The sequence below is a fragment of the Gavialis gangeticus genome, unplaced genomic scaffold (assembly GCF_001723915.1).
Source record: "Gavialis gangeticus isolate Ggan-Ray unplaced genomic scaffold, GavGan_comp1, whole genome shotgun sequence".
NCBI lineage: Eukaryota > Metazoa > Chordata > Crocodylia > Gavialidae > Gavialis > Gavialis gangeticus.
Genome location: NW_017729032.1, coordinates 28,486,992 through 28,500,944, shown reverse-complemented (window position 1 = coordinate 28,500,944; position 13,953 = coordinate 28,486,992). Strand labels below are relative to the sequence as shown.

The window sequence follows — 13,953 nt, the reverse complement described above, 5'->3', positions numbered from 1 at the left end:
ACTTCCTCCAGAGAGCCTTCCTCCAGAGAGGCAAGCAGGCAACCCCAGAATAGAGCAGCTTGGATGCCTTAGTAGCTATCTCAGGTTCCGTATGGCCTTTATGGAGTCCTTCAACCATCACACAGAGACCTTCAATGCATATGCCTAGGCAAAAGTATGGAGGAGTGGAGGCTGTCCTAGACCTACGACCCCACTTTAGACCACTGAGCCCAAGGCCAGATTGAGTCTAGATGTTCAGTGACTTAGTGGTTGTAGCTTCTGCCAGAGAGCAACAGCTAGGAAGTGCTTCTAACTACTTAATGCCTCAGCGAGGGTGCGTTCCTGTCAGGGTGATGTCCCCTTAGCCTTACTCCAACTAAGGAGTACCCACAAGGCATGGGGGCTAGGGTTTTGAGGTGCCCTATACTCACCTTAGTCTGGGAGGTTGCAATTATTGTGATATTTTATAGGAGCTACCCTGCCATTAGTAACTCCACCATGTTGCCACCAGGCCCAGCAGTCAGATAAATTTTACGGTCAAACCCAGTACCAACCAGCCCTCTATAATACTAATTATATCAGCAATGGGAGCAATACAAAATTAAGGATTTTATAAAAGTAACCAGCATGAGGTAAGCACTAATTCTGCAAGAGTCAACAGAACTTAGCTTCAAGTCACTTAAGTGCTTTTAAAATTGAACCCCCAAACCTGGATGCTTTTTCAGCAGCCACAAAGAGCATTCTGGGATTGTTCAGGGACTTGAGATGCTTTGCTAGAACCTAGGAATTCATCTGCCAGATATTACTTAACAGTATATCTTTTATATTGTCATGGCTAATAGTCTTTATGGACTATTGTATTTACTCATGATGGTAAATTAAAGCATAGGGAACAAAATGCAAAGATCATAAGCTGTGCCCCAGAATAATTTAAATCTCATTTGAAAGGTTAATACATACGATATTTCTAGAGTCTGGTCTGACAGAAATCTAAGGTTTAGAACTAAACATCTCAAAGCAGCTGCTGATCCATATGGATCACTATAATAACATTTGTTTTTTTCAACTAAAAAAATTAGGAAATGATTTAAAGGAATATGTTAAAAAATAAGGTTTCAAAGTCAAGTACTCAAAAGTTAGGACATACCCCCAAAGCTGTCTTTGCATATACATCATGATAGTCTTTAGTTACATGATTTATTACATGATTGTACAAGACCCGTTTCATACAGTTCATAATGTCTACTGTGCTGAAAAGCTGAATAAATTGTGTGGTGAATGAGGCTGTTATATGTGTGACCCATGCTTCATGTATCAAAGCGGGAAAATTTGTGTTGCATGTGATAGAAATAGCAGGAAAGTCAGAATGGATGCCTGGCTATAGAGAAGGAGATTCTATTTCTGTGAGAATCTGATGAATCTATATACAACTTATTAATTTTTGTTGATGTTATGAAATTGCTGTATTAGGAATGCCTCAGTGTCTGTGGAATCCACCATTTGCTATTACCACTGTGGCATGTACCTCCTGGATCAGGAGACTGGTTGCTTGTAAAATCAGGATGGTGTCCATTCAAATAGGAACTCCTGGATATTACAGGCATATCAACATCACTTTACACTGGTGTTCTGAAGAAAAAATCATTAATGCTTGTAAAGAGCTAAGACCTAGAACCTTAAAAAGTATTTAGGTACTCAGCTCCCACTGAAATATAAATGGATTAGATACCCAAGTAAGAGTCAGGAACCCAAGGACCTTTGAGAATATGGGGCTAAAATACTATGATACCAACATGACAGGGAAGTCCATAAAGAAATTAATTATTTATTTTTAATGCAAGGTTTGGTGCTAATAGAGAGGGCACACTGAATGAGGATGAAAAGACAGTGAACAGCTTCTCAGTTGGTGCGCAACTTTTACCTTACACACTGATTGAGATGTGGGGGAGGGGTGGGGTGGAAAGGGGCATGTGGAAAAAATAGTAGTTAACCAGATCATTAGACTGTATAGTAATGAATAAATACAAAGGATGCCAAACCTTCCATGAGAAACCTTAATTCTGAATGGTGTTCACTTTGCACTGTTTGACATTTAACATATTTTTGGTTGTCATTTGTATGAAAAATTCTACAAATGCTAATTTAGTTATCTTTACTTATTCATAAAGATTTAACATATTGATCTGCATTGTAAATTTTTGTGGATTACTATATCTTGGCCTCAATCCTCCATTATGATCTGCTGAAGTGGCACCCTGAATTTACGCAGGATATTATTGAAATCTTGGTCCATTACCAAATCTTGATATGAAGCTAAAATATCATTCCGTTAAGCAAGAAAGTGCAGGTGCTTGGAATAGGGGTGCATTGATAAAGGTTTTCTTGGCTGATACCAATAGCTGATTATTCACCAGACCCATTGGCCAATACTGATCCAAGAACTGATTTACAGAAGCAGAGCCAGGCAGCATGGATAGCAGCTCCCTGCAGGTAAGCCTGTGGAGGGGAAGGGGTGTGGGGGAGGAAAGGGACATGGTGGGGGTAGATCGAGGTCCCCACTGTGAGGGAGAGAATGGGGCAGGGGCTGCAGGCACTGCCCAGCCAGGGCAGTGAGTGGGACCCCAGGGTCAGGGTGCGGAGTGGGACAGAACTGCGGATGGCTCGTCCAGGCAATCAGCATCCCGACACTTAAAAATGGTGGCGGGTGCACTTGAACTGAAGCTTGGCAAGTGAGCTTTAGTTCAAGTGCCCCTGCCACCATTTTAAAGTGCGGGGATGCTTTTACGAGCTGAGCCGAACACAGCAAGGGTGGAGGGGGGCTGCCCACTAGGGGCACGGGGCTCTCTGTCCTGCTGCCTTTCACCCTGGGAGCCATGTGATGGCTGTGCACCTCCTGGCCACCCACCAGCAGGAGGCATAACTTGTTCCTCCCACCACTTCCAGATGGGCAGGGGATGTGTGGTCAGTGCATGGCTCCCGAGGCAAAGGCAGGAGGGCAGAGAGCCCCGAGCCCACAGTGGGCAGCATCTGCCCTGTGCACAAATCCAGGGGACCACATGCCACCCCATGCCTCCCCCAGGGGTATGTGCAGTGGCATGGAGCCGCCCCTCCTCTCACACCCCTGCACCTCCTGAATGAGCTGCCTGTGGCTCTGTCCTGCTCTGACCCCAGGGTCCCATTCACCGCTCTCAGCTCCAACCCCTATCCCACTCCCTCCCTAACCGTGGGGGCCTCAATCTGCCCCCTCCATGCCCCTTCCCTTCCCCATACTCTTTCCCCTCCATAGACTTGTCTGCGGGGTGCTGCTCTCTACACTGCCCAGCTGTGCACCTGCATGTAGTGTCCAGGGTCTTGACCAGAAGGCATATTATATTTATCGGTGACACTACTGGCTACACTGACCAAAAAAAGCTGATAACCAATAACATTAATTTTCCTTTTATTGGTGCTGATCCGATATGGCATCGATATATCAGTGTACCTCTAGCTTAAAATGAATCAATTCACTTGCATGAGAATACCAAAATAACTTGTTTGGACAAAGTTAGTTAAGTTGGCAGCTATATTCAAATTTAATTAATAAGGTTTATAGCAAGTATGATGTTACTGGGAAAAGTCAGATAATCTGAATGACCCTGGTATGTTGCAGGACTGAATAAGAGCCAATAACAACTTGAAATCATTGACCTTGCTAAAAGGATAATATGGACATCACTTGATTCTGTCACATGATCAGCATATTCATGCCATGGGTCTTAATGAATAAAGATGGACAGAATTTTTATGTTTAGAAGACCAATCTTGAAATGGAATTTGTCACTGAAATGAAAGCTGATTTCTATCCAAGTGCCCCCTTCCTTAACCTCATTTAAAAAAAAAATCTTCTAATGGACACAAGGTACATTACAACTTTTTGCCTGAATGTCAAGGAGTATATACACAGAAGGCTATTTTTCTGTCTTAGTCGTGTCCAGACCTCTGAATAAGGAAGCAGGATAGGACACGCGTTGCAGATGCAACAGAAGAAGCGTATCAACTCATTCCAGAAATAACACAAAGTTGCTGTAAAAAGGAGTTCAATTTTTTCCATCAAAACATTAAATTTTATAGATGTAGTTCAATCCCACAAATACACAAGTAACTTAACTAATGCAAGCAATCATTGGTCATATGATCCAGCTCATTCATGCAAATAATTTTTTCCACATGCGGAAGTATCTGTAGGATCGATTCATTTTGTTTGACTTTACTAGTTATAAAAACTAAATGAAAGTAGTTTTTGGTTCAATAATCTTCCTTTACTTCTATATACTTGGTATATTTTAGTGCATTATGATTAGACTTGGCAGAATTCAATTTTTATTTTTTAATAATTCCAATGGATGAGATTGATGTTAATTTTTAAGCACTTATGTCCATGTTTATAAATTTTAATTTTCAAGATTGTACAAAGTGAGGGGTGCAGTCAATTTATCAACGGCAGTAGGATATACGAGCTTTAAAAAAAAATCACATCAAAATATTTAAAAAGAAAACATCTGTAAAGCAATAAATCATACGTGCTTTAAAACATTGTTTTCATTTGGTAGTAAATTCATAAAAAATTAAAAATAAATTTAAAAATATCTTGGGCCTTTTGTTCCAGTTACTGGAATGCCTAATTTGCTAGATCCAGTAGATTAATCCAGATTTTGCCTGTAGCTCTCTGGTCTACTTTGTCACTTCCTCTTCCTTTGTTCCTAGTCCCTTGGGGTTTCTGGGAGTTGAAGTCCAAAGTACAGTAAGCACAGTTCTGTAAGACTGCTGTCATTACACACTCCATCAGCCATCATTTTTCTTACCTTCTCTTTCCATAAATCTCAATTATTAATGATAGGACATATTTTTTTTGTTGGTCTGTGAGTGTGAGGTGAAATCAATGTCTATTAACATTTACCAATAAAAAATGAATCCTGTGAAGTCTAATTATGATATAAATAGCCTTTGGACCAGCGACTTCCTAAAAATGATGCTTCCTGTAAAAAGTGACATCCCTTTGATGAAGGCACTGACCCGGGAGAGTAGACATCTGCTTTCTAGTTGCTGCTACAATCAATTGGTATTTTGTACACACTAGGCACCTTCAAAAAAAGAGGACCTATCCAGAATACCTAATACTTATATTTCTCTTAACTCCCTACTTCACGTCAGACAAAGCAGAGGTCTGAGTCCTGATTTCCCATGTACCAGGTGATCGTCTTGATTACAGAGTACTGGGGAGAAGACTCCCAACTTCTCTTTTGTTCTGTGAATTGTACCTAAATTCCAGTGTTAAACTAGCTTTTTTCCAAATTTAATTTTGTTAAAAATTCCCCCAAATGAAATTAAATATTGTGTTTTAATTAGAAGACATTTTCCACTTTCAAGATTTAAAAAAAATATTTTGCCAAAAAAAGCAGAAACATTTTTTTTGGATCAAAAACTAAAAAAGAAATGTGTTTGGTTTTGGCCAAGCAATCAAACAGTTGTCTTCTGATAAAACTCTACTATTTTTTCAGTCACATTCTTAGACAGAACTAAAACATTTTAACTGAAACTCTTTAAAAAGTTAGGAGTGAGGCAGCCATCAATCATGGAAAAATTCAAGTCAAAGTTAATATTTGGGAAGGTTAAAAGAAAATCAGGATAGATTTTCTTGCTGAAAGGTATTAAGCAACCTTAGCTATCAACTCGACTTTTCAAATATCTAGATGGAGAAAGAAAATGAGAGGGCCTCTGTTTACGAGTGAAAGTTATCTATACAAATTTCTCCAAGATACAACATATTTAATGAAGGTTTTTGAAATACTGCATTTCATTTTATGGTGCAAACACAAAAATTGTTGCAAGAGGCAAAACTAAACATAGATAAATTTCTGTAATGTTATAATCGTGAGAAATGACAGAAAGGTCACTGTAAAATGAAGGCTTAATACTGAAACTATACCTATCTTTAAAGATAGGACACAGAGAACAAACAGTGAATCTGATTGTACGGACCACATAGAACTTTACTGCCCTATATGAAAGAAAAGAATTTTAGGAATTTTTATAATCCTGTTGGGCCTGTAAAAACTGAAACAAAGGGAGGCAAGTAAAAGGATTTTCAATGGTTGGTGAGACAAGCCCTTGATGTTTGCCTTCATCTTTGTAGAAGCAACTGTTGGATGCAGTGACTTTGACTGATCTGAGGAACATATAGTAACAAGCTTATTAAAGGCTGCTTATAGAAGTTTTGTACACAACAATATTAGATATGGTTTCTTAATGTTTTACTGTCATGTCAATAAATTTGAGAGCCACAATTCATTAAGAGATCAGCATAATCACAGTAACAACTGCCAAAATGTGGGCTGCAAAACAATGATACTAATTTTTCTGCTGACTTTGTCTGAATAGAGTCCCCCATAATACACAATTCTAGAAAGAAACCCCACAAAAATATTGTAAACGATTTCAAATTGGAAATATTTGCCCATTTCACAGAGAAGAATATCAGCGGCCCCTAGTGGTAATAATCAAATAAATTCTAGAAGAAGAAAGCTAGATTATTTATAGGCCCAAAGGTGTTTTAAAAAGTGATACTAGTGATACAATGCAAGACTTTACACCATATCTGTACAATATGTTCTGCTATGCGTTATAGTTTTAATGTGTATATATGTCACTTAAGGATGTTCTCATGAAAATCCATTAAAGGGAACTGGATTTTTTTTTGACAAAGTGTAGCACAATATTATTTTCTTACTATGATGCATTTAACATTGTATTGCTTAGACTTTTATGTTTTAAAATTAAAAGGGTTATAGAAAATTATTTTGTATTTTAATAAGAAATTTTACTAGCTCACATCATCATCATTATCTAGGGCAATGGGGGTCAATCTTTTTAGCAAGCGTGCCACAAATTAGCCCCTCACACTTCCATGAAGTGCTGCTCTGCTTTCTGCTTCCTACTCTGTTTCCTAATCCTGCCTGATCTCCTGCTCTGCTTTCTCCCCTGTACTCCCTGCTGCTCTCATTTCTGTTTCCTACCCTATCTGCTGCTGTGCTGCCTTTCCCTTTCCTGATCTGCCACAGGCCACACACAGAGGTTGCCCTGGCCACTTGTGCCACAGTTTAGCTACCTCTGACTTAGGGAATGTATCAATGTATTCACATTGTTACAGAATCTACTGCAAGGAGAACACTAAAAAAAAGTAATTCCAATTAAAAAGATTATTTTCCTCATATAGTATGGTCTCAAACCTCTGCTGAACACCTGTGTGAGGGCTATAAAGCTAGAACTGTGTGTTTCTCTAAGCATCAGTATCAGAGACTTCAAAATATATTTGGCTGTACCTACTACTTCACAAGTCACCTGTGCAGATCTGTCAAGGGGCAACATACATGCTAATACACTTGGCACTGACTAGTGGATATGCTGGAGGGTAGGGCTAGGATTCAGAGAGACTTTGACAAATTGGAGGACTGGACCAAAAGAAATCTCAAGAGGTTTAATAAGGACAAGTGCCAAGTCCTGTACTTGGGATGAAACAATCCCATGCACCAGTACAGGCTGGGGACTGACCGGCTAAGCAGCAGCTCTGCAGAAAAGGACAATAAGCTGAATATGAGCCAACAGTGTGTCTTTGTTGTGAAGAAGACTAACGGCAGAGTGGACTGCACTAATAGGATCATTGCCCACAGATTGAAGGAAGTGATTTTTTCCCTCTATTCTGCACTGGTGAGGCCACATCTGGAGTACTGTGTTCAGTTTTGTGCCCCTCACTATAGAACGGATATGGACAAAATTGGACAGAGTCCAGCAGAGGGCAATGAAAATGGAAAAGGGGCTGTGGGACATGACTTCTGAGGAGAGGCTGAGGGAGCTGGGCTTACTTAGTTTGGCAAAGAGAAGACTGAGGGAGGATTTAAGAGCAACCTTCAATTACCTGATGGGTGGTTCCAAAGAGGATGGAGTTAGACTGTTCTTAGTGGTGGCAGATAATAAAAAAGTAGCAATGGTCTCAAGTTGCAGCAAGGGAAGTTTAGGTTAGATATCAGGAAGAGTTTTCTCATTAGGAAGATACTAAAGCACTGGAACAGGTTACCCAGAGAGGTGGTGGAATCTCTATCCTAAAGGCTTTTAGGACCTAGCTATACAAAGCCTTGAGTGGGATGATATAGTTGGGGATGGTCCTGCTTTGGTCTAGATGACCTTCTTAGGTGCCTTGCAACCTTCATTTTCTATGATTTTTTAAAACCAAAATGTGTGGTAACATTTTAGCAAAGAGCTACAAGTGATAAGTGGAAGAGTCATGGTCCTGGTATCACTAGTCAAGGGCCATATCAGCCTAGGACACCAAGAGAGGGAATACACTGCTTCCAAAGACAACATGTATGAGCCCAAAGCAAGCAGACCATTTCTACAAATTCTGAGAGACCAAAAAGAGGACACAAAAATGCTATTATGTATCATACAAAGTCTTGGGACTTCAAGTCAATGCCTACAATCTTCATAGCCGTTTTTAAATAAATAAGAACTTGTTTCTATTTTTTTGGAATACAAAGAAGACCTTCAGTATGAAATATAGCATAAGTATACAGTGTTTTAATAACACACTGGTTTGAACTGCGTCACTTAGTGAGCCTTGGACACTGCAGGTGCCGACATCCGTCAGAGGATCTGAGTATAGTAATAGCTACACCTCTTGGGCTTTTCATTAAACTTAAGACACTTCAGAAACATTACTTAGAAACTACATATTAAAACATCATACCTCCAAGTTGCTGAGATGCTGCTCTTCAAGGAATTGTTGCTTTTCTTCCAGATTTTGCTGGAAGAGAAGTCGGTTACTATCTAGATTTGTTCTACTGTTTTCCTGTTTTGCTTTATCACTGCTAACCCATGCCGAGGTCTGTTTCTGATGCAAATAATCATTTCTAGATGAAACTGAGGGAGAGTCTGTTGTTCTTGAGGTAGAAAAAAAATATAATTCTTACTTTTTGCGTGATTTATAAGTATTTTTGAGCAACTATGCATTTTCAAAAATGTTTATTTTTTAAAATAAAAATATGCAGATACCAGAGCAAAAATGTAATACCTGGCAAATAAAGTCAGGGGTTAAAGTATATGTTTTACAATTAAATAATCAGATTGTTATTTCCACAGGGCCCCTGCTTCATCCCTTGCACAGGCTGGACCTACATAGGGGATAAGTCAAGGTTCAGGGCTCCCCAGGGGAATGCTAGGACTAACTGTCATAAATTGCTAGAAGACCACTTTAAATTAGACAAAAGAAAAAACTTTACAACTCGAGTGTCCAGGGTCTGAACGAGACACCCCCAAAAGTGGTACAAATCACCTACTTTGGATATCTTCAAAAATGCCTGAATGCTCACCTTACTGGGGTCATCTGACCCCAACAGTCCTTCCTATACAAGTGCAGGGGGGTGGACCTGATGATCTCAAGAGGTTCCTTCCAACCCCTAACATCTGTGAATTTATATAGTGAAGACTATAGGACTCTGATACAATTTTTGCAAATTCTGAAAGATGAATAATGAATTAAGGAAGGAGTACAGGAAGTTTTTAAGAAAGTTGACTTCTGCCTGGAGAATTGCAGATTCTATCCCTTTGTTTGCCATAGAGTTTCTCTGCGATGTTAATCAAGTCACTTAAACCAAATCTTTCTGAGGTTTTCTCTAATTATGTATTTATCATTTTCTAGGATAAACCGAGATACTAAACTCAGATTTACAGATGTGCTGAGTCCTCACATCTGCAACTGAAGTAAATTGAACAATGGTGTGCTATATAATGCAAAGTACTCTGAAAAATTAGGTTGTAGGGAATACAAAATTAGTGGATGCATTTACTTTCAAATTAGTTAACAGTGGAGGCAGCACAGGGCCCCAGGCCTTGATGTTGGTGCACAGGATTTAATCTTGGAACTGGCCCTGTGTCCCTCCTCTGACCCGCAGGACCAAAAAGTTTAACACCACTGTATATATCCACAAACCTCACAAAAGCTTTGTGAAAATAAATTTATGACATACCTAGATACTATAAGGATGAGAGTCTTTGCAGAAGCGCATGAAAAATTAATAATGCTATCTTCAGAGCACAGTTAGACAACAAACAGTAAATAAGTCACGGAGCCACACTGAACAACAAAGAAACAACAAAATATAGAATAGTTGCTTAAGCAGTGAATATTGTCCAATCTGTGGACTGGAGGCGGCATGGCTTTGTGGAAAAAACAAACAAACACATGAACCTATCATTAAAAACTGCATCACAATGCACCTAAAAGAGAAGCAGTAAAGTATCTGGTTAGAATTTACTATTAAATAAGTAGAGGGCTGAGTGGCCTAGAGAACTATGGCACTGGGACAGATTAGAACAACCTGAAGGGCAGGGATAGGATTCAGAGTGACCTAGAAAAAATGGAGAATTGGACCAAAAGAAATCTGCAAAGTCCTGGACTTAGGACAAAAGAATCCCATGCACTGCTAAAGGCCTGGGACCAACTGATTAAGCAGCAGCTCTGTAGAAAAGGACCTTGGGGTTACAGTGGACAATAAGCTTGATATGAGTCAGCAGTGTGACTTTGTTGCCAAGAAGGCTAACAACATACTGGATTGCATTAGTAGGAACATTGCCAACAGATTGATGGAAGTAATTATTCTGCAATATTCTGCACTGGCGAGGCCACATCTGGAGTACTACATCCAGTTTTGGGCTCCCTACTACAGAAAGGATGTGGACAACTTGGAGAAAGTCCAGCAAAGGGCAACAAAAATGGTTTGGAGGCTGGGGCACATGACTTCTAAGAGGCTGAGGAAACTTAGTTTGCAGAAGAATAGACTAAGGGGGGATTTAATAGCAACTTTCAACTATCTGATCGATGGTTTCAAAGAGGATGGAGTTAGACTGCTTTCAGTGGTGGCAGATGACAGAAAAAGTAGCTATGGTCTTAAGTTGCAGGAACGGAAGTTTAGGTTGGATATTAGGAAAAACTCTCTCACTAGGAGAGTGGTGAAGCACTGGAACAAGTTACCTAGAGAGGTGGTGGAATCTCCATCCTTGGATATTTTTAAGGACCAGCTCAACCAAGCCCTGGCCGGAGTGATCTAGTTGGGGATGGTCCTGCTTTGAGCAGGGGGTTGGACTAGACCTCCTGAGGTCCCTTCTGACCCTAATTTTCTATGATGCTTTGATTTTAACCTCTCATTTATGGTAGCACTGAGAGAGCCTCAGGCTTCACCAGGGTTAGGGAAATGGAAAGGTTAGTCTTCTCTTCTCTGCTCTGTGCTAAATGCACTGCAAAAATGAATCTGGGGAAAAAGCATTTTACATTTTGTAAAACTGCACTATTGGGCACTAAATAAAGTTCCACAATTAAAAAAAGGAGTATTCAACAATTTGCTATTTGTTGTATGTATCAAACATCTCTAAACAATTTAATCAAAAAAACAAACATAAATGCTTACCTGCAGTTAGTTTTTTCCCTAATAGGCAAGTAAAATCCTGATGTTAAAACTGATCCTTTAATTTGTTCCAGGGCTTCCTCTAATTGAGGAACTGGTTTTCTCTTCACTAGATAGATTAAAGGAAAATATATTATGTTTTGTAAAATTCTTTGTAGACTTATGCCAAAAATGCTTCTTTTTGGCGGCAGGGAAGAGAGAAAGACAGAGGGAAAGAAAAAGGGCAGGGGAGGGGGAGGGGGAGGGCTAGCGTAACTTAAATTAGATTAAGTTACAATTAATAGAAGTGGTTCCATCTCCAGAGATGCTGAAGCGCCCACTGGGTCACTTCTATTTAGGTGTCTATCTGTGAATTCAGAAACCTTATCAGAGAGACACCTTTGAGCTTTGGCATTTGTCTTTAGTCTAAATTACTGAAGACAATTACTAAAACCAGTTAATTTTGAAATATCACACCTTTCTTTGATTTATGTCAGATACATTATCATGTGAGCTTATGAATTACCTCTTTTGAGTATTTTCAAAGAGGTATACTGTAATTTTCTGCCTACATCAGGAATAGAAGGGCAGCAAAATCAGTAGCTTTACAAAGCCAGTAAGTCACCCCTTATGCAAGTGGACAGGAAGGGAGTGAAACAGTGGTATTCGGACTGGCCTCCTCAAAACACTAAGCAGAGCAGTTCTGGGATCACTGATTATCAACCTTACAGTCTACTCCAGGGGTGGGCAAAATTTGGCCCACCGAATCTGGCCCACGAGTCATTCTATCTGGCCCGCAGGGCCACTAAAAAATTTATAATTAAATTAATATTTATCTGCTCTTGGTTCCCGTCAAAAATGACTGGAGCTAGGGGCAGTAGGACCTAGGGGAAGCCATGGCGGGCTCCTGCAACAGTAGGAGCTTCTGGCCTGGGACCATGTGGCTGCACTGTGTTGGAAACTCAGGTAAGTACGGGGGCGGGAAGGGCAGAAGAGGACCCTGGGGAAAAGCTGAGCGCTTGGAAAAGTGGCCACAGCAGGCGAGGAGCCGCTCCCCACCCCGCACTCAGCACCAGCTTGTAACCTGCTCCCACTGCCAGCCTGGGCCCCATGCTGGCTTCAGGCTCGCCCGTCGGGGCTGCATGTGGTGGCAGCAGCTGCGGTCCCCCTGCTTGCCACACTGGGCTGCAACCACTTGTATCCACCTGGGGCTGCCTGTGTAGGACAGCCCTGTGCGTGGTGCAAGTGACTGCATCACGGAGTGTGGGCCATGAGGCAGAAGAAGGGCCACTTTTCCCTGAGCTAGTACCACCAGGGTCCAGAGCAGGGCAGCAGGGGTACAGGGTCCCAGCCAGCAGGGCCTCTATGGAGCTGGGCCAGCTCCCCCCTCTCCCTGCTGGTGCAGCCCAGCTTGACTCCACAGACCCCTGCCAGCCTGTGCCCTGCTCTGGGGTCCACCAGTGCTGGCCCTCGGACATTGGTCCCAAGATGGTGACCAGGGGGCAGGGCACCTGTGAAGGGGCGGGGCTACCCATGCAGCCCTCGACAGTTCGCCAAAACTGGGTAAGTGGCCCTCTGCCAAAAATAATTGCCCACCGTGGGTCTACTCCCACTTCAGAGCAGTGGGAGATCAGCATAGGGTTTGTGGTTTGCTGTACCGCTTCATATTCTGGACTCATGGCAAAGTTATGAGCCCGAAAACACTATCATCCTGTTTTGTTCTTCTTTAACATCTGATCTCAAAGTCAGAAACATTACCTCATTCTTGGAGCTGTTGCATGTGTGACAACAAACCTGCAAAGAGTATCTAAGCAATATACCATAGAGTTTCAGTCTTGGAAAATTGACTGGAAATCAGACTTGGATGAAGCTGTCATACATCCCTGCCAATATATATTGGTTCCAACTATGAAGGAGAGTTGAAGAGACCTTTACTTTTCAATGATTAGAGAACAGCTAATAGTGCTGTATAATTCATAAAAATATGTAATACATTAAATTATTAGACTTCTTTTAAACTTTCTTCTTTTGACTAGAAAATATTAATTTCTACAAGTTCAAAATTCAGGTATTTTTATATGAATATCTTTACAATAGTCTAACCTCTTTGGGATTTCTCTGATGCACAAGGCATGTTTATGAAAGCACAATAGCATGAACAGTAGGCATGTTGGAATGGCAACTGTGTAAAAAGGGGAAAAAAAGAATCAAACTACAGCACATTCCTGAAAGTTGCATTACATACTATAATTGGAAAATAACAGACTATTTCATAGCAGAATACTTATTTAGAAAATAGAAAATGAAAATTAGAAAGTGCTGTCCCCACCCTCTTTTCTGATCATTTTATATTACATATATTGAGTTCAAGTCTCTTCTTGCTTATATCTCCTTCTCTTTAATAATGATGACCTTACTTCACTTGCATGGAGTTACTAATTTTTTGGGGGGAGGCTCACCTGGGCCTAGAGTGAGTGAGGATTTAGTTAGGGAGCTTCTGGAG

At 40.7% G+C, this 13,953-nt stretch overlaps 1 protein-coding gene across 2 annotated transcripts in view; it reads right to left on the bottom strand.

Moving 5' to 3' along the window:
* CEP126 (centrosomal protein 126) overlaps nt 1-13,953 on the bottom strand; it is a 74,909-nt gene that overhangs the window by 44,171 nt on the left and 16,785 nt on the right. For both annotated transcript variants that reach the window (XM_019525160.1, XM_019525159.1), the window contains exons 4-5: nt 11,475-11,580; nt 8,759-8,951 (exon numbers count right to left, since the gene is read on the bottom strand). In XM_019525160.1, coding sequence (XP_019380705.1) covers nt 8,759-8,951; nt 11,475-11,580 — 299 coding nt within the window. The remainder of the gene's footprint in view (nt 1-8,758; nt 8,952-11,474; nt 11,581-13,953) is intronic.